This window comes from Myiozetetes cayanensis, unplaced genomic scaffold (assembly GCF_022539395.1).
Source record: "Myiozetetes cayanensis isolate MyiCay16 unplaced genomic scaffold, myiCay2020 scf9, whole genome shotgun sequence".
Classification (NCBI taxonomy): Eukaryota; Metazoa; Chordata; class Aves; order Passeriformes; family Tyrannidae; genus Myiozetetes; species Myiozetetes cayanensis.
In genome coordinates, this window is record NW_026088185.1 from 7840368 (window position 1) to 7863632 (window position 23265).

At 42.7% G+C, this 23265-nt stretch overlaps 1 protein-coding gene across 1 annotated transcript in view; it reads right to left on the reverse strand.

Moving 5' to 3' along the window:
* Window positions 1–23265, reverse strand: part of TMEFF2 (transmembrane protein with EGF like and two follistatin like domains 2) — a 126708-nt gene that overhangs the window by 40555 nt on the left and 62888 nt on the right. Inside the window, exon 5 of the mRNA XM_050340121.1 lies at window positions 11923–12019. Coding sequence (XP_050196078.1) covers window positions 11923–12019 — 97 coding nt within the window. The remainder of the gene's footprint in view (window positions 1–11922; window positions 12020–23265) is intronic.

A 23265-nucleotide genomic window follows, 5' to 3' on the forward strand; every position in this document is an offset into this window, starting at 1 on the left:
GCCTTCCTTGCATACCAAATGCAACACACTGTGGGAGTGTAGCTGGAGCGCAGAGCCAGGAGCTCGGGCAATCGCTGTACATCTGCCACACTGCTGCTGCTTAATAGCAGGGACTGACTGGCAATGCTTAAAAATACGTATGGATTTTTCAGAGCATGTTTTTTTTATTTTTATGGTGGCTCACGGTGGTTGCTCCAAAACATTTTCTTGGACTGCTCCCTGAGACACCTTGCTTTACAGCCATGGGGAGAGTTCTTGGGCCCTGGCTCCTTCCTGGAGCTCGGTGAGGAGCTGGTCTCATGCTCCACCAGTTTTCAAGAAGTCATCCTGCAGACCGCAGCTCATGAAAAATGTTTTAATCTGCTGTGCAAGACACTGCAATTTGATTCCTAGTTCTCCTTTAATTTTTAACCCATAATTTTTTTTTCTAAGTTTTGGACAAAAGGTATCACAAAATTCACCTTTGCTTCCTTCTTGCACTTCACAGAACCAATTATAATACGACCTTCATCTGGCTTCCTGATGCCTTTGGTGTCCTCTGCAGTACATTGAATTGTATGCTAACACCTTTAGGGCAAAATAAATGTGTCATATTTCTTTTTTTTTAAATATCATTCCTATTTAAAAGGAACTAAGTTGTATAAAGCAATCTTTGCTAGATTGGATGCATTAAAACCGAACAGAGAATTACAAGGCTGATGACTGGGTTTGAACAGTCATGGAAGAACACTCACACTAGCTGTGTGACCAGAGAAGAAAATTCTAATTCTGTGCACATGCCAGTTCTAGTGTCTGCAGGTACCTAACGTGGAAGTTTATTTAAAACCCATAGAATAAAATAAATGCCTTTTTATGGTTTGCCTACACTTGGTGTCCTTCATGTCTCTGTAGTTTGTGCTAAAACAAAGCTTTGCTGACTGTTTCTCTCTCTGTAAACATTTGAGGCTGTCCTTCATGAACGGTTTATTGCTGTGTGCCTCAGACTGCTGACATTGTTTGCTCCTTTCTTGAAGCAAGAAGAATAACGAGAACTGTTTCCACAAATCCCAGCATTTTACCTCAGCCTGCAACCAGCCAGTGGGAATCCTGCAATGTCCAGTGGTAAGCATGGGACACTATCTAGCTGCAGGTCCTGGCATGGACCTTGCCATGAACCTTCAAACTGGAAGGACTGATCTGCTCACAAAGAGCTGCAGCACCATCTGGGACCAACACCAAAAGGTGACACCTTTGTTAACAACACTACAAGTTACTTCCAAAAATGGAAAGCAAGCTCTGATTTTTCAGTGAAAGCAAAGGGATGATGGCCTTTTGGCTAGCTGAGACCAGTGTGCTGCCAGCCAATCCCTTGCAACACGCGAGCCATCTACTGCTGGCGGGGAAGGAAAGGCTTAGGAGTGACCTTCCTAAAAACAATGAGAAGAAAACTGTGGAAAAAGAATTCCTCAATGTAAAGACTGCCTCCACATGTGCAAAACCATATTGCTCACCATAAACTGCTCTGCATCCTTAACCATGTATGGCTCACGGTTCTGAGGAGACCTGCCTGGGGCAGTGCCATCTGAACTGGCCGCATACTCCAGGCTGCCCTGCTTGGTTAGCTACCTTCAATCACAAAACAAAATCCAGTCTAGTTATTTAACAAAATTTTAGGAAGATTCTTCCAGGCTTTCCTTCAAGCACTGCTTGCAGCTTCTGCACAGACAGCAATAAGGCAAGGTAACCTCATGTCATCCTGCACAGTGGGGAAACAAGATCTTGGCCCACAGGTATTAGAGTAAATCACTGCACGTTCAGGGAGGGTGCAGCAGTAACCCTATTTTTTCTCAGACCATTCAGGTCTGTAGGTGAAAGCTGCTGTATGAAACTAGGCAGTAGGAGTGGCTGGGGATGCTGCCTCTCCTGAAGTTGTGTCAGGGCAGGTTTAGGTTGGGTATTAGAAAAAGGTTCTTCACCCAGAGGGTGGCTGAGCACTCGAACAGGCCCCCCAGGGCAGCAGTCACAGCCCCAAGGCTGTTGGAGCTCAAAAAGTGTTTGGATGATACTCTCAGGCACGTGGTGTGACTCTTGGAGATGGACCTGTGCAGGGCTAAGGGTTGGACTTGATGATCTTTGTGGGTCCCTTCCCGCTCAGCATGTTCTGTGATTCTCTTGCTGTCTCACGATGACCACAGTGACTGGCTGCTTTTGGGATCAAGCCCCAAGGGAAAGTACTGCTGCCAGGGAAGGAAGACAGGTGACTGAAGGAAGTGAAGTGCCATCCGAAGGACATATCCCTGCCAGCAAACTAATAAGATGACAGTAACCATCTTCAGGTCTGGGACACAGATCAGTGGAATCCACCTGCAGCTGCTTGAAAGGAGCAAGTACTGACCAGGACAGGTGTCTCTGGGGCACTCATGTTCCTCCACAAGGGAGAGCTCCGTTACAAAATGGGCAGGCTGAGAGACAGCAATTAAATCTGTGCGTCTGGGGACATCTCACACAGGCTTTTAGCTGCAGCCTGCAAGTGGGAAGGGACCAGGGCAGGAGATGGACTCTGAGGAAGGGACACCTGCTGCTCCGCAGGGGCTGTGAGAGCTGAGGTCAGCCCTGTGCGTCAGCTACTACTGAGTTTTCCTCAGGCTCATATTTAATGCATGGGATGTATTTTTAATGGTTTAGATGTGTGAACAAACCGTTGCCCCTGATGTTCCAACACGGGCGTGTGAAGGAGCCTCTGACCTTCTGCAGTGGAGGCAGTTCTATTTTAATAGTAACATAAAGTGGGATGGAAGAGATGAAGCATTCTATTAAGACATTTGATAATAAATTGGTGCTTTCCCAGTGTTTTACATAATTATTCTCTCTGCTGATCTATTTAGCCAACACATGTAATTCTGAGCTACAAAGTTGTATCCCTGCTTTTGTAAACATACTTACATAAAACTCAATAACAACAGTCTATTTATTGCTAAAATGCTGGTAGGAAATTGGAAAAGGTATAAATACAATTCATTGCTGGTGATCTCCTGCCCCCTGAAGGCACTGTAAGGCTCCAAATCTTGCTCAGTTCACAGCATCATAAAACTGAAGCAATAAATGTCACTCCTTTCTTGATTGCGCATTAGGCCAATCGGCTTTTTATTGCGACTAAATAGGCCGTCGTGAAGGCAGCGCTCAGTTTACCACTGGGGGATGACTTTGGCTAAATGGGGGGCCAGGGAGGGAGGAATGCTTACTTTTAAATAACAAGGCTAAGAGAAAGCAAGGGGGGAGAAAGAGGTGCAAAAGCATGTTGCTCTGCAAGGCCTCTGCACTTGCTCTTTCAAGCTGTAATGCCTCGATGTACGCAGACGATTATGTGTCAATGCGCATTAATATCTGATGTGCATTATCATATTATCATCCCTTATGTGCACTTTCACAGCCTGGCAAGCCCAGGCTCTCCCAGCCACGGGGTTACACAACCAGTGTAACCACAGGGTTACAAACCAAGCCTCGGAGCACCTGCACACAGCTCTGCCCTTGCAGAGACCAAAGGGACCCTTTTGTGCACCTCCCACAAAGTGTCGGGAGCCAGGCACGATCTTTACAACACCCTGTATTACAGCAAGAGCACGAAACAGACTGCCAGGAACATTCCTCCCAACGCAAACAAAGGCATGCGCTCAGAATGCTGAGACATTTTCCTCCCTAGGACTGAAAACCACAGTCCCATCTGGTGGCAGAGGAGTAAAAAATTCCCGAAAACCTTGGGTTCATTTCCTCCCCTGTTAAATTGGGCACATCCAGTGGTTGCTCTCCACCCGGCTGTCATGTGCATATGTTGTATTCGGACATTTCCCAAAAATACAGAGGAATGCTGTGGCTATCTCACACAATGCTGAGCCACACACATGCACCCTTGTGATAGGTACAGATCAGAACTCAGTCCACAGCCACACCACCTCAATGCCTTACGAGCTGCTACCCCATATATCCTTCAGCCGCCCCCACCACATAAATATTTCATTCACCTGCTCATGCTGGGTGTGCCATTCTGGCCTCAAAGCCAGGCAGAGGGAAGGCAGGTGAGGACAATCTTCCTCCCACCCATGAGTAGCAGCTCCAAAACTCTCCCTGAGCCCCTGAACATGGGCAGCCACTGCAGCCCCTCCCCACTTTCCAGAAAACAACAAACTGGACTAGCTTCAGGTTAGCTTTATGTTACCTGCCTGCTTCCACAGTCCTCTGTCCTTTCCCCAGGCATCCCTCCAGCCTTCTCTGCCATGACCAGCTATCCCTCCATGCCTACGTCTCCCATCCACACACCACACAGGTAGGTATTTTGGCCGTGGAAATGTAATGGGAAAATTTGGCTATTTTGAGCCACGCTTTTTAAAATATTGCAGCAGTTTTCTCCAACTCTGATGTTGACAAACTAGTAATTGTTAAGACAAATGATGACTACATGTCTTACACGCCTTCCTCCCCTTAAATTTCAGAAGAATTTGTGTCTTGTTCCTACAGGAGCATGGCACTGTAAGACATGAAACCCCCCCAAAAATCTCAGAAGTTATTTTTGGCTTTTCACAAATCAATATTTCCTCTGAAGCAATTGAAGCAGTCAGTAAGGCAAATTCTGCTTTTATCATCACAATTTCCAAGTCATTCCTTTGCACTGTGTGAATGACAGAGCATTTACACTCCAACAGAGTCTGTTCTCCCTTCTACCAGCAAAAGGCTCCACTGAGAAGTTACTCCATAGTTATCAAACTAGGAGAGAACTTTTGTTTCACTGAAGTCAGTGGAATAACTTTCATGACTTCCATAAACTGCAAGTTCACCTTCTGAACTAAAAAGCAAGTTTGGATGAGCATCTGAAAAGAGGAGCACAAGGAAAAAAACCAAACCTATAAGCTTTATGACTGTGTAGGGTATTATTCCCTGGACACACAGCAAGTTTTGCTGTAATTGCAAAAGATAAAAAATGTCTTTTTTATTACAAACCCAAATGTTAGGGATTCTGGTGTTTGGATAAGAGATGGATGTGTCGTATAAGGTCCCTAAAAACCTACTTGTGTGAGTAGTACAGATGGAATACAATGTGGGTTTGCATTTATCTGAGAACATTTAGAGCTGTGATATATAGTCTACATGACAGACTTCCTCGATGTATAGAGAAAATATAGCCAATTTCTTTGTGTAGGCTGAATTATTTACCAGAGTGTTCCAAAGTGTATTGGTAATAAAACACTATGAAGTATAAGTAACTCCAGACAATCTTGGCTTATGTTAAAACAAGTTTGCTTTTTTTTTTAAAGAATGTTATTAAGAAAATAAATCCTGAGAATCTGGAAAGGCAGGACTTACTCAAATGAACATAAGCCTCTGAAGAATTGCATTGACTCAGTGGATAGAAAGGAAAGGTCAAATTCTCCAAACCATCACCCTTAAGGAGTTGGGAATCAGTCTCACTTCAAAATTAAATAGGCTATTTTGGCAAAGGATGAAGGATGCAGAGATGGTAAGGTAATTTTGTGAAACTCACCTGACTGGGAAAAATGGCTGGTTTTTACATACGTTTTATTTGAGTTTAGTTAAGAAAATAATTTCACCAGATGGCCAAAAAGACACTGTTTTCCCAAGCATTAACTTTCTAGCCAAGCCACTAGTAGTGTAATCAGTTTAGAAATACAAGGTGGTCAGTCCCTTGTCCTTCTCTGTGAAATGCAGAACTGGACCATAAGCTTCTCTTAAGAGAAACATCCATTGAAAATAAAGTTAACATTCTCTTCCATATCTTTTCCTCTTTCTGCAGAATCATTCTGAGGAAAGCCACATAACTTTGGCATGATTTAAGGTCTTTTAGAAGTCAGTGGGGATCTTTCTCTAGTTATGGTGGGGTACAAAGTTACTTTTTCACCTAGGCTAGTTTTAGGTTGAAACTGCCCTCTGAAAGAGTCCTAAAATATCTCAGTAGCTTACCTGATAGGAACTGTGGCTTTCATGCAATGCTGACCTGGGGTCCTTATTTTCTGAGTCTAACATGATGCTTTCACCTAAGCTGCAGCAGCTGCAACATTGTTCTTGTTTGTGCTGCGGACAGCAGTTCAAACTACAATTTTATATTTTGGTAGTTTTCTCACTTTTGTGCCAGTTCATATGGCATTTTTTTCCAGAGCCCCAAGCTGCTCTCATACCCCAGAGGCAGTGGGATCTGGCTGACCAGACTCCAATAGAAGCCACCAAACCAACCCTTTCTCAGAGCAGGCTTAATAATTAACACACAACATACAGTCAGGTAGGTATCATCTTGCTTTGCCTAACATTCCTCATGTTTTGTCTTTCATTGCAAACCCTTAAATGACCAATGTCCAGTTGCTTAGGCAAAATTTTTCCCAGTATTGTTGACTCTTAGCCCACTGCATGCTGTCTCTACGGTTATCTCCACACAGCATCTCAACAGTTACCCTGGAAGTCAGCTGCTTTCCCTCTATTTCAAACTCTTTTAACCAGAGAACACACACCAAATGAAACATTAGCAGTTACCAGAGACAGAACTGGGCTGATTTCCGGGTAGGCACTGGAGGTAGCTCTGTTACCAGGTTGGGGCTCAGATAAGTGATATGAGTGTAAGATGGTGCAAGATGCTTGGTCATCTGTTGCTGTGCAATGCAGAGATTGTGTGCTGCAGTGCCTTTACTACCCTCTGCAAACTCTAGCCTGGCCTCTTATTAGACATAACTATTAAGGTTCATATGAAGATTTCTGCAGAAGCAGCTTCACTTCATGCCTTAGGTATGATCTCAAATTAAGCAGAAATTTAAGTTCTTGCAGAATTGTGTATTTTTAATGATTTTATTCCATTTCTGTGTTTATCTGAACCACAAGTCCAATTTGTATGTTTAAGTGTTGTACCCAGCCACGAACAAAGATCTACTTTTTCACTAAAAGAGAAAGAAAAGAAGCAGAAAACAGCAATATATCTACTGTGCAATGCTCAGGACATTGCAGATGTTAAAGCAGCTCGTTGTTTCTGCATCTGGAACAAGTAGGTCACACATAGTTATTATACACACCGCTGAACACGAAGCAGCCAATACCCGTGTAATGTATGTGAGACTTCAAACCACCTTTTAGTACTTTATATCAGTACAGCATCTTGTTTGCAAATGCTCTGGTTGAGAGTAACTGATGGAAGGGGGAAGGGACCCAAAGCTGACTGACCTAATTGCTGTGTGGATTGAGAAGCTGGCAAAACCATTAGCTTCTTTCATATGTTTTCTTTCTGTACTATAATAAAGATAAATATTGATTGCTAGAGCAATATTGATTATAGGGGTTGCTGCAGATGGCAGCTGCATGATTTGCACAGACATCTCCCATGCACAGTGCAACTTACTTGCACGAGAATGTGGTTTTGTAATCCTCATGAGCTGCAGACTGTTCACTTGCCTTATAGGAGCATTTACCCAAACTAGATGTATCAGTGATTAACAGTAAAATATGTAACAAGGGACCGAGGCAGTTCATCTTCTTTATCTGCTTTGTGTATGTGCCTGCCTGCCTTGGGTAAGCGGAGTTTACTGTCCCAGCCATGCAGAAAGAAGTACAGGACACAAGGGACCTGCTGTAATCATGCTGCAGTGTCACCATCTCACGTGGGAATACCACCCAGCCACACAGCATGCCTGGGAACAACACTCCTTCTTTCACCACTGACCTAGACACTGAACATGCCACGCTCCTTACTTCAGGCCTGGATGCCTCCCCCAAGCTCCCAGCCTGGGGTCATCAGGGGCCCAGTGCCCCCACAGAACAGCTTCAGCATCTTCTCCTGAGCTGGACCTGCCTGCTGGGATCCACCTGGCCCATCCAGTGTGGGCCAGGCTCATGAAGAGGGAGGAAAGTTGCCTACCACAAGCACAATGCCTATGGAAGAGCACAGTACCCCACACCCAGACAAAGAGGAGTCCCTGGGGTGTGTGGGATGGAGATACAGAGAACAGTAGAACTTCTATCACTGATGCAAATCCCTAAGTGACCCATTTCAGAGTTAGGCACCTCCTGCCAGAGTTACTGCTGCCTCTCTCCTCCACCTGGAACCTCCAGGAGGGAGGAAGGGGTAGGCAGAGGAACACTCTGTGGAGATGGCCTTTTCACCTCCTCAGACACTGCCAGGCTGCAAGGGAAGCATTCTCTGAGCGCACCACACATCTCTGCATGTCTGTCTTACAGCTGGCAACCTGCATCCTACTGTGGGCAATGCTGCACTTTGAGACTGTTGCTGGCTGACCTGCTGATACTGAAATTCTGAGGGAAAGCATGCATATTTAACCCCAATTCATCATTTTGATTTTGATTAACTCTGCAAGTCAGAGGTTTGCAGGCTTTAATCTGGTTTTAAGAAAATATTCCTGTCCTCTCTATTGTCAGCGTTTTCCAACAGGAAATTCAACAGAAGGGTCTTTCCTATTATTTATCTCCTTCCACTTTGGACCCATCAGTGGACCTCCAAAATAGCTGCCCAGTATCTGTGCAAACCTTGGCTTGTCCCAGTGGATGGAGTGCTCTTATTTCCTAAGTGGGTCATATGAAGGAGATTAATGCTGGAGTCCAGGTTTCTGATGTGGTTCTGTACTGAAACTAAGCCACTTCAGCAGAGAGCAGGCACTCCATTTGGTGAGCACTGTTTACGTTCAGTGAGTATTCCACAGGTGCTTTTTGGAAGATCTTTTAAATATACCCCAGTTCAAAATGTTGTGCTTCATTCTTCATTTCCTTTTGGGTATATCTCTCAGTGTTATGTTGAGTAGCCCTGTCTGACAAAATCAATTATTCCTTGGCCAGCTCAGAAATAAAACCCAAAGCAAGCAACACCAAATGCCTGATTTACCAATAGATTGTAATCCAGTGCTAAATGGCATAGCCACTGCCCTGCTTTAAATATTCATGAAACCCACTGGTGCAAAATGCATTAAAGGTGGGAATAATGCCAGTAATACACGATCCTCTTAGTGACAAGAAGCTTTCACATATTAAAGTAGCAAGATGTTAAAGACTTTCAACTGAACAGTCTTTGTTTTTAACTTAGAGAAAGAGATTCACTAATGGAATGCCAAATTGCATTCGCTCTCATGATACTTGACTGCAGAACAGGATAATAACACATGTGTGCTTTCACATGCCATGGAAAACCTATTATTACAGTGGTTTCTTTTCTTCATACTTTCCAGAAAACGTTCACACAAATCTTACCCCTTCAAGTAATCTTCCTTGTGCCAACCCCCCCCATCAGAATCCCAGGAGTCTAGCCATTAACTGACTGGTTTTAGGCAAATAAAAAGATTTAAAAATAATGGTGACACAGTACAATAGCACAATTTAGATGAGTGACACCTGGCAATGAATAAAAAAAAAACAAAAAAAAAAAAAAAAAAAAACAGTAAGAGTTAAACCAGCGATAATGCTCTGCAAAATAACAGACTGTGACAACGCAGAATAATGTCAATTGTCACTTTAAATTATCAGCAGCCCAACCACATCTGCTATCACACCTGTGCTCTCTTCTCTGATCTACTCTGGCACCTAGAAATATTAGGCGAACAGCCAGCCTCGCATCCCCAGCTCTCTGAAGTCTGGCTCTGCTACCAGCTTGCATCCCTCTTACCTGGAATCGATCAGGCACTGTCCCTGAGCCCTCAAACTACTCCTGACTAATGTGGATTCACTGCCGTTGCTGGGCTCGTCACTGTGTAATAACAGGTCCTGGGACCACCAGGAGCTGCTGACCCTTTTTTTTGGATTTCACAAACCTCATCAGTCAGGTGAGACAGCTAAAGGAGCCCCGCTTAGATCTGAAATTTGATCCACATAAAAATAGCAATCGAATAATAAATTGGAATGTCTTTTCCCGCTTAATTTAAGGACGTTTTCTGCACACCAAATCTTGGCAAGAGGAGTGGGGAAGTAAGTCTGTCTAGTGCCAAACATGAAAATTCAATTAACATACATTTGAAAGAGGGGTCTAAAACCTCCATACATAATCTGCTTTTATTCTAGAAATAAGAATAATGAAAAAGCTAACATCCAGGAGGCTCACTTCTTAGAAAGATGCTTATCCAAGACTAATCAGGGGGCAGGGATGGGAAAACAGGGCTCTGTTATGGCATATGAAGTTGTTTACTTCAAAGCAGACCTTTTAACAGGCTTTACAAGGTCTTTGTATTTCTGGTTGGAAATCAGCTTTCCTGCCTTATAACAGTTTGTCTGGTGGCATCCTCCCAGTAAATGCCCTTCCCTGCTTCCTGCCCTGAGAAGCACCTTCCCCTGCAGAAAGATGGCCTGTCAATAAAGATTGAGAACCTCAGCTCCTGCTGTCATTATGCGACCCCAAATAAGACAGGTTGTTTCAAAGGAGAGGAATTAGCCAGTGCAAAATCTGCAGTGGGAACACTGGATCAGCCAATTTTACCAAGCTATTTCTGGAAAAAAATAAACACTGCTACTCAGTGCTTATGATTAATAATGTTATCTTGTAGCTAATTTTATTCCTTGCCCCTCTCTTCTCCTGCCTTCCAATTTGGAAGTGCACTTAATTATGAAAACATGAGCACTAGACTGTGAATTTTGATATATTAATTTTATCATGGTTTTGTTTCTACACTGCACCACCAAACCTCTCAAGGACAACCAGCCAAGGAGACAATGAAAACTGTAATACCTGGGGTAATTTCCTTAAGCAAAGTCAACATTAGGCAATTTCTTACTTGCAAGTTTCATTACATTACTGAAACCTATAACCATGATGCACCTTGCTCCAGTATTTCAAAACCACCATTTCCTTTGATGGCTGGAGACAGAGCAAGGACTCTGTGGTTTGTTTAGTTGGGTTGTTTTAAAGACTAGAACCAACATGACCAACAGTGTGTGGATGCCTTGCCTGGGTGAGGTCACCTGCCTAACACTGGGTCCACTTATCATGTTCACCATTCAGTCACTGACTCCTCTTTGTTCCATTCTTACTGTCCAAGTTAGAGTTTGGGCCATATTGCTTTATTGACATCTCAGTGCCCCAGTCTCTGTAATCCATTCTTTAGCTAACACAGGCCCATGGCTTTAGAAGCACCACACAGACAACAGCTCTAACATTTTCAAGATTATGTTGTTCTCTCTCTAAATTTTAGTTACTTAGATAGAAATATGAGGCAGAGCAATAAAGAAATGTTAGAACTAAAACTCTGTAAATAGTGACCTTTTTGATCTATTGGCTGCTCCAAAACCACAATGAAATGATTAGCTCAGTTGGCCTAATATGTGTTTGCACAGTTCCTAGGCAAAATGCAAAATGAAAAAAAAAAAATCTGAGTAGATAGAATTATTTGCCTTCAGCTTATGTAATTAACGTTTAAAATAATACGAAAACCTGAATAATTTTGAAACATTTTTTAAAAAATAAAATTAAAACCATTTCCATTGAGAAAATGTCTAAATGTACAGTCTCATTTTTTTCAAACAATTGAGGGTTAGGTTTTCAACTCCAGCAACTAGGAAAAAGCAAGACAGATTTCCCAGAGTTTCTAATGCCACACATGAATTAACATGATGATAATACTAATGATACTTTCTAACTGGAAAAGCTTTAGGTCAATTATTTTTCCCAATTCTATTTTTACCAAAGTATGAAGCTGTAAAACCCCAGATGGAATAACATAAGTTATAATGGCAACAAAATGGATAACTGTGTTTCTAGAATTGGTCTAAATTGTGCATGTTCCAAAATTATAAACCAGAGTGTTTTATACATTTTTTTCAGAATAACAACCACCTCATTCACTTTGAGATGAATCTCTGGGTGCAGAAAATTGAGTATCTTACATTTGTAATGCTTTCTAAACCACAGTACCTTTAAATAATACAACATTCATTAAAATAGAAGAGTAGAGCAAATTACTGTACCAAACATCCTCTGCATCTTCGTCACACTCTGCCCCAAACTGGCAAATGTCACAGGTCGATGTCTCTTTTTGATTGGTTTCACCTGAGCCTTCATTGACTGTTTGATGGAAAGCAGAAGAATATACATTAGTAAAGACAGCATTGTAGCAAATCACTTCTCTCGCTCTAGAAAAATCTACTGGCTGCATCAACTTAATGCGCTGCTCACAAAGCTGACGGTTGGCCAACAGTGTTTCTGAATGGGGCCAACACAGAGATTTCCATGGTGGTCTGGGATAAATTCCCTGAATTACGGAGTCAAAAACCAGAGAAAGACTCTTCCTCTTCTCTTTCCTCTTGAACAATGACCCCCTTCAAGCTGCGTCCCAGAAAGGCTGTGTCCCTCACTGCTTTGTTCCCTGGGACAACAAAGGAGGTGAATTGATAGTGTCACATGCTGCCTTATGTCCTTTACCTGTGAAGGCCCTGAGATGGCTCCAAGGGGATGCTTTCCTCGAAAATGTTTTGAAATTACCTGCCATGTGGCACAATCTAGTCCATTCCAAAGGCAAAACATTCTTCTCTGCAGAAGTACAGTTATGAGCCCCACGGTCTAGCTATCTCTGGCAGGAAAGATTTAGTGCTGTCCAGAGGAGGGGACAATCTCCAGCACAGGTTAAATTTGAAACCCAGGGAAGTCAATGCCAATGTCTGCAGTTGTGTAGGGTTTGTACCTGGCCCTTTAAGTCAAAAACATGAAGGAACTGAGGGGAAAATAAAAATATGGGTGTAAGAGGACTGTGAAAAAATACTGATGGCTGAGTACTGCAAGACAGAAAAAGACTACTAAGGTAGGCACCAAAAAGAGGGGTTTGTTAAAAGATCCAAAAGAAACATTATCTATGTTTGTATTAAAGTATATAAACACCCTTTGATATCTTTTGAAGGATGCCACTTTATACCAAGACACTGTGCCTAGCGATATCCTTCTACCAGTTGCAGAGTTGTTAAACAAACGCAGAATTTAAGCATCAATCAGCTTTGACTGATGTTCTTATCTGCACAAACAGCCTCTGCAGTGTCATCTCTCTTGCATTTGGAGTCACCACTGTGGTGAAGGCTTACTGCACACTTGGGTCCCACCTACCAAATCTGGTGAACACGTTGAAGGGTGTCAGAAGCCCCAGTGACGTGGACTGGACAAATCATCTACCTGAGGTACACTTGTATTATTACCAAAAGCTTTTGTGTCAGAATAGGCCGCTTTTGTTATTTACTCAAGAAAGGACAAGAATCTCAAGCTTTCACAAAGCTGTTACAGGAGAAAGGGCTTTTGCCCCTAGCAGAAGCAAATGTAACCCCAATGCCTGTTTTTCAACAAACTTGCTTCCTTACCCTGTACAAATTGGGCAACCTCTGTCATGCTTTCCATATGTCAAAATGCGAATAATACCATTTTCTACCAGCAGAGAATATGGAAACAAGTATATTAAAATATTGTGATATGCTTAGATACTACAGTGATATAGACCACAGAAATACCTGAGGTAGATGACTTGTCTAAGGTATTTCTTCCTGCCTTAATATAGTCAAAGGAAGTGTTGGTATGTTTAGGAATAAACTCTGCTACACCAATTTCTTACCAGTCATGCCTGAATTTAGACTATATTAAACTGAAAAAACCCCACCTATGATGAACATGGTGATTGTCTATTTGTACAGATCTGCTCACTTTTATATCCATAAAATTCATGTACCAAAAACCTAAAGAGAAACGAGGAAAACACACGTTGGATTTTTGTTCTACTGCACTCTCAGGCTTTATAGGGAGGGTCTGAGCTGTGGTTTTTCCGTTTCCTTAAATAACTGAGAAATGCTTTAGGCTCACATTTTATAAAAGCCAATGTACAAGGATGGACAAGGTGTCCAAGTGCCACATCCTCACACCATTAGCATCCCCATGTGCCGCCAATGTGATTCTGACTGTGAGGCTCATGCTCCTCCCACCTCCCTGCAGCTGTGTCCAGGCCTGCAATTTTCACTAAGTTTCATTTGCATTTTAAATACAGAAATCTATTTTATTGAGAATATAACTCTGACAGCCAATCTTCTCAGGGGATTCCCAGTGGTTAAGATATTAGGCAGGACATGTAACAAGTGACTGTATGGGCAGAAGACTTCTTACAACAGCCATGCATTCCTCACCTATTGAAAACATGACAATTGCTCCAGTTCAGGAGGGTGAGAATATATACTTTATGGAATAGAGCTTTAATTTCTTTATTTTGTTATTCTGCAAATCACTTCCCTTGTATTTCCTTTTAATTAAAAATATATGCCCTGTTTTCTTCCTCCCTGTAATGTTTCCATTCATAATTGTCCAGCATGTGTGGTTTGACCAGGGACCTCACACGGTTCCACATCACAAGAGAAGTGATACAGCTACTTAAGTCATTAAAGAAAGGCATTTGAAAGACTAAGCATGCTGAAGAGAAGTAACTGATTTAGAGAAGACCATCCACACCGAGGCACATTGCAGTTCTGAATTTCTACTTGAAAATAATAGGTCACTCCCTCATATTTTTCTGAAGAAGCTCTGTATCCAGCTTTCCATAGTCAATGAGCACTTTGTCATTAAATGTTCTAGTGTGCAGCAGTCCTGATTAAAAAACACAGCTGTTTATCTCACTCACTCTTTCTATTGGCAGCAACCACAGATAATATTATTCTTTACATTTCTTACAGGTGTGTTTTCTCTCCCTACACAAATATACCCACTGGCATATGCACCCACACCAAGAACTGACACACACAGGGGCTTGTTTTCTCCATGCTGTGCAGATAAGTGCTTTGATAAATCTGGACATCTTAGAATGAGTTATTTTCCCAACACTTCCTGCTGCTTTTTAGCTTGAGGACTAGTGGATGCTTATTTTCTAAGGTGACTCTCTTTCCTTTTTTCCCCTCACTGCACTTGCTGATTTGCACTTCTTTCATAACTCAACGGAAAAAAAAATGGTTAGCAAAAATAATCTAGTTTCTGGATTCCTTTTCTGAAAAGGAGAACTCCTTTCCTCCTCTCATGCACATTGCGTAGTTCTCATATTAGCAACTGCTGAGGTTTTGACACCAAGACCCTGCAGGAACAGTGTAGGGCTCAGGGGAGGTTAATCGCTGCAGCCCACCATTTATTACTCACACAACTGGCAAATGTTAAGCTGCAAATTCCTATCTGCATTAGCAATATTAGCAACTTCGAGAGTCCAAAGAAATGTGCTAAAAAGGGTTAGAAGGTCACTAACATTATCTGAAAGTCACTTCAGAGACTCTGTCAATCTCCTAAGCAATATAAATTCTTAGCTGTGAAGGCACTACACACAATTTACAGAGTCAATGGACTGTGGTAACCACAACAGCTTCTGTTTTAATAATCTGGTCCTTCTCTGGTATTCTCACTGCGCTCAGATCAGATAGTTGTGATTTCAAGAAGATCTGTATTGTTTTCAAGTCCCACAAGAAAGAAACCGTTTCTGAGGCATTTTACTCTGTTTGCCTAGCTGAAAAAACAAACTAGAAGTGTCATCAGTAGATTGGTCTGACCCTGTGCTTATGTCTTGTAACATCAGGAGAAAACGAAAAGCCCCAAACTGCTCCCCCTGTAGACTGTAGACACCTCTACTTTCTCTTTACACTTCATCTCTTAAGTTGAGTCTTCTGTAAGTGCTACAATCCCAAAAAATTGTGCTAGGACTTTATCCACACAGCTTCCTAGACTCATGCTGGGAGTTGGACTGGTGGTTTAGAAGTTTTATCAAACACACATCAAAATCTCTGAGGTTGAGCTTCTGCGCAACCCTTGCTCAGTGTCTTCCCAAGATGCTTGACAAGTGTCAAAGTCAGGATGGAAATAAACTCTTTGCAATTTCCAGAAAAGCAGCTCCAGTGGGATGGTAAAGGAATATGCATGGTATCTTGATCTGATACACCAAGTGTCACAGGGGACATGCATGTAACTTGCCCAATGGACCATACTGTGAGGAGTAAATAGAAGTGGGAAGAGCAGCTGGTGAGCCATGAGGGTGAGAGACAATTAGGTGGCAACACTGGCTAAACACAAGTCTCTAAATCTCTCTTTGCTAACATGCCTCTGAATGTAATAGGGCAAACTCAAGAAAGCCTCAGTTCAGTGTTCACATAGGTTTGTAGGACTATTATAATAACCCTTATTCAATGTATTTTAACTATACTGGAGAACACAACAAAGAGACAGTATAAAGCATCACCACACACTTGAATATAAGAAATATGACTATAATGAATTATGAATTAAGACTGTTATTATGTAGTCTTCCTTTGATTGATGTGATTAGATCTTTGCTCATCACTGATTCTAACTTTACTCCTCATAATGGGACATCTTTGCTGTTGTTGAAAGAGGGACTTCAAAAAAAGCTTCCTCTAGCTCATCCTAACAGGATACATGCTTGGTTATAGCTATAACACCTAAGTAATAACAAAAATCACATGGAGATGAGAATTGATGGCCATTTTTGTATTGCGGAATGACAGACAATGTGCAAACAAAAATGTAGTGGAGGAGGAGGAGCAGGAGAGTCTTCGGAGCACTGACGTGGTCTTGCCACGTGCTTCAGTCCTAACAAGTGTGCTCTGAGCAGGTGAGAAGGTGAGTGGATGAAGTGAGAAAGCTCTGAGAAACCAGGGCAGAGAAGCCAGCATAATTTACTAAATGTGTTAGAACAAACACTACCCGTACCTGTACTGAGCGGCTAACAACACCTCACAAACTGTACCAATAAAAGCCCAGATGCTGCAAGCGACTCCAGTCTAATCAATAAGTCTTTTTTTCCTCAAAGCATTAGCTCAGTCAAAACCTACAAAGTGAGAAAAATGAAGCGTGTGAAGCAGGGGGTCAACTCACGAATGACTCTGCTCTCGAAGTCTGGCTGAGGCTCAGAATGGCATTACAGTTAGAATGAAAGGAAAATGGCCTACAGGATTGGTAATAAATTCAAACTCTGACGTGCCTTGTTCTGCTCTACTCCTGCTGGTTGGCTCCATCTCAATAAATACTAATTTGCTCTCTTTCACACCTACAAACACCTTGGGGAAATTACTTATTGCACAAGAAGACAGTGTCTCTACCCAGCTCAGGACCTCACACAGAACTTCTTAAGGAGACCTGAAATATTCCCCTCACACCAATGGGCCTTTGATCAGCTTCTCCACATCACCACTGATGAGTCCTTGAAACCACCTCTCTGCTATCTATGGGCATGTGATTTAAACTGTGCCATACCTGAGCTGCCTGCCAAGGAAATCAGATCCTCTTTCCCAGTTTTTATACTGCCCCAGATCCTGCCTTTGGATACCTTTGCATCACCATTCTCAGCCACGTGAAACCTAGAAAAGGTTAACAGGATGACTCTGACATGATGCAAATACCTAACAGGGTTTTTGAGAAGGAACTAGATGCATCCAGCCAGCAGAGATTGCTGATAAAATGTGCTCTTATCTTATTGCTAAAGACCATGTAAGATAGAGCCTGGCACTGCTTTGATGCCAGTCAGACTCTATTTGCAGTGTTTTGCAGCTCTCGTATTTATACTGCGAGTTTCAGATTAGATTTTGGGTTTTTTCTTAAAAATCACAGCTGGATTATATCAGTGATATATATATCAGGACCTCAGCTTCTACGTATACATTTGTGTTGAAAGGTATGTCTAAGCTTTAGGGCTATGGAGAAAAAGCTTGTGAGTATAACATATACCAGAAACTATCACGTTTATAATTTTTAAATACTACTTTTGTAGGGTCTATTCATGATTTGTCCCTCCTATGCAGTGCTGAGTTGATGATGGGCAGGAGAGCGGCACTGCTGGGACAGCTCACCTTTGAGAATGGCCCTTGTGCTGAGCTCACCCACACCTTGTGCTGAAGGCTCTGCTTCTGCCCTGGATACAGTCTCATCAGTGCAAGAAAACAGTGCCTGGGAGTGCTCTGAGTTCAGCAAATAACTAGTACAAAACCTGTTTCACATTATACCTAAACACTGCTGCTCTCTCTAGCACTCTATTTTTTACCTCATTGTCTTGCTTCCTGTCATGCCTTCCTTCTCATTCTCTTGTCGCTTCTTTCCTTTTCCCACCCACCCCAGTTTTTCAGTGGCACTTTCCCTACCTGAGGGCCCAGCCTGGAGCAGCTCTGGCAGCCCTGCAGACAGGGTGCTGCTGCTGTGAGGAGAGGCATCATACAATGCTGTGCACTCCTCGCTTCACACAGCTCAACACCTCAGGAACCTTCTCCAGTGGCCATCCGGGGACTCAGAGGTCTCTCCTGGTGAGATGAACAGCACTGACACCCTCTGAACCTCATTTCTGGTGGCTAAAAGTGGATGGGATGGGAATGGTTTCGGAGGAGCAGCTCTCCTCCTCTGCATATGTGGACTGCAGTTCTCTTTTCAGCGGGTGCAGCTGGAGGTCTCCTACAGCTCCTGTGTCTGAAACCAGGATGTGACCTCTCCCTCCCCCCCAAATTCTGTAGGGACTTGTCTGCATTTGTACAACTATGGTCAGGAGGGAACGGATTCAACTCTTACTCAAAGTTTATTTATTCTAAATAAACACCACTTGCTTATTTCTGTCTCATGCATATTCCTGCTGCTCCCACAGTGCATTTGATAAAAAATTAAATACGATTAGTCGAGGCCAGTTTCTCCTAGCAAATATCTCTAATGGCGTTTCAGAAGGAATGGCTCATTGAATAAAACCCTATTGTAAGCCTTCTGAATGCTGACATAAAACAGCTGCGATTATTGCACCACTGTGCTGTCCCGCTACAAAATTTGATGTTTGCTTGGTGTATGTGGGATGCCAACACTGCAGATTTATGAAGGTGTACGATGACCAGCATTGACAGTATTTGCCAGCTTGAGGAAGAGGAGGCTCGTTTAATTTTGCCAAGAACTTCCCCTCATAAACAGCTTTGAGTAAAAAGCCAAACAGCACATGGGGACTAGGCAACTCTGCCTTGCATTAATTTAATTTTAAAGAGAAATCACTTTCTTGCAGGAGAATTTTCAAGAAATAGACACATCTTTCTGTAAAAATATGTCTGAAATGCTGCCAAAGCTTTTGTGGCATCAGTCCCTGCTCTCATGTATTTCAATATGCCCAACAGCATGAACAAAACAACCAAGTGGACATGGTCACAGCTGGAAGGATGCAATGTGATGGGTCACCAAGCAAGGCCATTATTTAAGAGCCTGGAAGGAGATTACTGTAGTCCTAATTGCAAGGACCAGAAGATTTTTCCAGGATCAAGGAGAAATAAAAAAAGATGACATCTGATTCCTCCCTCAGGTTGACTGGCCCAGCCCCACAGATCATTGAACCTCAGCACTGTGTCAAGGTAGATAGAAAGCTGCAGTCCAGGAAAGTACCCAATGTCTTAACGCTTTTCTTATTTGTCAGAAAATGGCCATCAAAGGCAGAAGGAGAGTCAAGTGTGAGCTCCTTCTGGACGGCTGGTCCTGTGTGCCAGAAGGAAGCAGACTAGCCCAGGCTTGAAACCCCCTTCACCCCCTCTGTGGACTGCAGACCTGCAAAGCCTCTGGCATCTTCAGGCTCTACTGAAAAACAGGGACTGGTTCTGGTCCCTCCTCTTCTGTGCCTGTGCAGAAGCTGCATCCCACACCACCTGAAACAGTAGCTTACTGCTGGATACCTTGTGCTTGAGGCACTAAACACTCCATGCAAAGATTATTTGATAGTTGAAACATATGGACTGTGTACATGCTGTAACATGGCACTTACAGAAAACTCTACCAAGAACTAGTGCATTAGACAGAGGTTCAGTTAGAAGAATATGAGGCAGCAGTGCTGCCTCCTGTTGGGAAAGATGCCACAGTGGGACACAAACCACAGAAATTACTGGTCTGTGCTTTCCCTGACTGCTGTCAAGAATTCATTTACCACCTGATGTCCAAAGCACTTTCATTCACTCTAGGTAGAGAGGAACCTGCATCACCGACTTTGTAGAAATTTAGGGGAAAAAAAAAGGAAAAAGGAAGGATCCAACCCATGGTTTCGCAAAAGCTACAACAAGCAAGTCCCAAACGGGTGATGCCACTTTCCAGGGCTTTCCATACTGAAAGGGTGCTTTTGCCAGCTTTCTACCTGGTGGAAAGATTAACAGAAGGCTTGAATGCAAACCTTCACAGCTACTTATCTTTCAAGAAACAGAATGAAAGGAACAAAGATAAAACCTAAAAGAGCTGTCTAGCATTCACTTGGTGACTACTTCAGTTTTAAGATCTTTGTCACTTTGCTATTGATTTAAGTCTGTGTATCCTTTTGAATATTAGTATGGCTAGCAAGATAGCAACATCATACATAAAAATGTTCTTTATTCCAGAACAGATGAAACTCCCAGTGGTAAAAGAAGATTTAGGTATCTCTGAAGATTTCTTATCTCTGTGCAACATAACTCTCTAATGGTTCAGTGCCTTGGAGGGTCATCTGAGATCACTTATCACATAAATCAAATAGGTGGCAGGCTATAAGAATGGAAGCCTATAGCAATTTCATGTCTTTGCTTGCAGACATCAAATCTATCTTTTAGGCAGACTATAGAGGAGATAATATGCCACTTCATTTAAGCCACTGAAGAAGCCCAAATCTGGGTATTAACCAATTTTAGGAAGCTGCTCCTAGTCTTGACTGCACCACAATTATCTTGGGAAATGACTGGTTTAAATCCTAAAATGTGGACTGCAGACACTAGTCCTGGTTTTAATTTATACTAAAGCTTCTGTAAATCACTCTGGCAATGGAAGGGAGTGTCAGAGCAAGTGAAAGTCCAATTTAGTTTATGTGCCATTTACATAATCAGTGTGGTGTAAAGTGGCTCTACTCTAAAAATTACTTGGGTTTACCTTTCACTGAATTCAACAAAAGGAACACAGTTTTCTTCTCCCACTCTGCTTTTCTTCCATGTTACACTGCTTTCTGTTTATTCCTGTGGTGCTAATGCAGGTGACACACAGCTAACTGAGAGCTGAAGCTGCCCTGGAGCTCAGAATTCAAGATGAGCACAAAGGTCCTGTTCAGTAATGGGGTCTCGCAAGGAGGCAGCTCAAAACTTTTGGGTGCCAAAACTGACAGTCAAAACCCATGTTCAGCCAGACTGTACCATGAAAAATGGCTCCTTATCTGCCTCTTCCTCCACCACCTCAGTGATCAGTCTGAACTCAGAGGATCCCCAGTGCCCCTTCACAGCTCCTGCCCCACAAAAATTTAAAATTTCATCAGTAGCACTCCCTGATCTGCAGTTGTCACCACTGAGCTCATTCTCTAAACTTGTACAACCAGGGCTCATCCCAGGGTTTGCTCCTTTTATTGTGAGAATTCCCTAAAAAACCCAAAACAACTAAAAAAAAAAAAAAAAAAAAAAAAGAAGAAAATGTGTCTCAGAGCTGGTTTAAAGACATCCTTCCTGACGTGTGCAAAGGTATTTCTGCCTTCCCAAGGCTGTAAGGCTGTAGCTAAGTACTCCTTGGGTCTCTGCTGCAGCTCAGGATGCACAGGAGTGCTGGCACCTAAAGAATTTGCCAGAAGCTAAGATGAGGGCAGCTGCAAAGTCTCCAAGTCCTTCAGGAGATGTAATATTTATGCAACATAGATCCTGTCTTTTATACAACCCTACCCTTCAACAAACAGGAAAACATATGGCATAAGTTAATTCCATGAAAATATCTGGTAGTATGACAACTTTTCAGGACAAATGGGAAACAAAACAATTGAACCATATTTTCCCCTTTTATTTCCATTATTAGTGGGCAGGTGGAGGCATAGCATGAGCAGCACCATCACTGGCTTACAGTACTCCTTGGTTTATGGAGTGGAATACTCATGTTCATTGCACAAAAGCCGTGAGAAATACAGGCAGCACTGCTGATAGCCTCTGCAGAAAGGCAGGGGAGCTCATGAGTGAGTAGCACAGCCACTCCTGGAAGGGTGGCAAGGATTTAGGAGAAGGAGCCTCCATGGACCAGGTCTGTGGATAAACTGAGGATCTAATTTTGTGCTGCCACTCAGAATTTACGTGACTGGGAGGCAAAGCCTCCCAGACCTCCACTAATAGTACCAACAGGTTGCGTGTGACACATCAAATTCAGCCTTGATATGAGCAGAGGAAAAGCATGAATTTGAATCCATTTACACCAGAACAATGTTGCCCTTCTGAATATAATTTTACAGATGTGTTTATGATATAGGGGAAGCCATATGGCACGAAAGGTTTAAACATTTAATCTCACTTAGCTTCAATATACTGCATATACAGAAAATTGGAAGCCCAGCAGGAAAATGCCAGATTTCATTCTCACTTAGTTGTGATTAACTTTTATGAGCTCGCTCAGAGCTTTGTCACCTGCGAAGTCATTTGGGGCAGGCAGGCTGCAAGAGCCCTGACTTGCTGCTTTGGCCAAGGTGCTACCTCTGCTGAGCTCGAGCTCTCCAAAGGCTGTGCTGCCCAAAACGCAGGCCTCCCTGGCCCAACCTGCCCCATAGCCTGCCTGAGTATGGAAAGTGCAGAAGGGACCACTAGGGAGAGAACGAATGATCTGGAGGGACTCTTCTCCTCCTACAGCTGGGCTTCCCTGCGCTGCTCAGCTGGGCCCAGTTGAGAGCAACCTTACACCAGCAGACAGACGCAAGGCAAGGAGCTGATACGTCCCACACTTTGCAAATATGCTCTTTCTCATTAATACTGATTCCCACACACAAACACTTTAGCTATATCCACTGATTGCATTACCATTGCAGAAGTGTAATTAACAAATTAAAAGGGAGGACTGTGATTCAGTTTAATTTGGGGAAAATCTTTAAATAAATAAAATTAAAAAAAAAAAAGGGAGTCTGATGAGTCTGATGTTTGAGGATCATTCCTCTCTGCTATTCATTTTAGTGCCTTGGACATGCTCTAAGAGAAGTGTTTTCATCAAAACAAACATGTCTTGAGTATGCTCCAGTACTGGCATACGTGGGTCCTTCAAGAAGCAACAATGAGGCCAAAAACAAAAAAATGAAAGAAATCCTGACAGATACTAAACCAGATACTAGATTGCAAATGAAGGTGTATCATCAGGAACAGAGGAAGGGGAAAAATGCCGGTTGGAAGCTGCTCAGACTGATCAGAGACTACCACCTTATTTACAAAAACTTATAAGAAGCAATAGAGAACATGCACACCATCAACTCACAAATATTTGTGGAAGGAAGGAAGATAACAAATCCTTCATACTTACTGCCCTTCCAAATCCTTGTATGATAAAGTAAGCCAGTT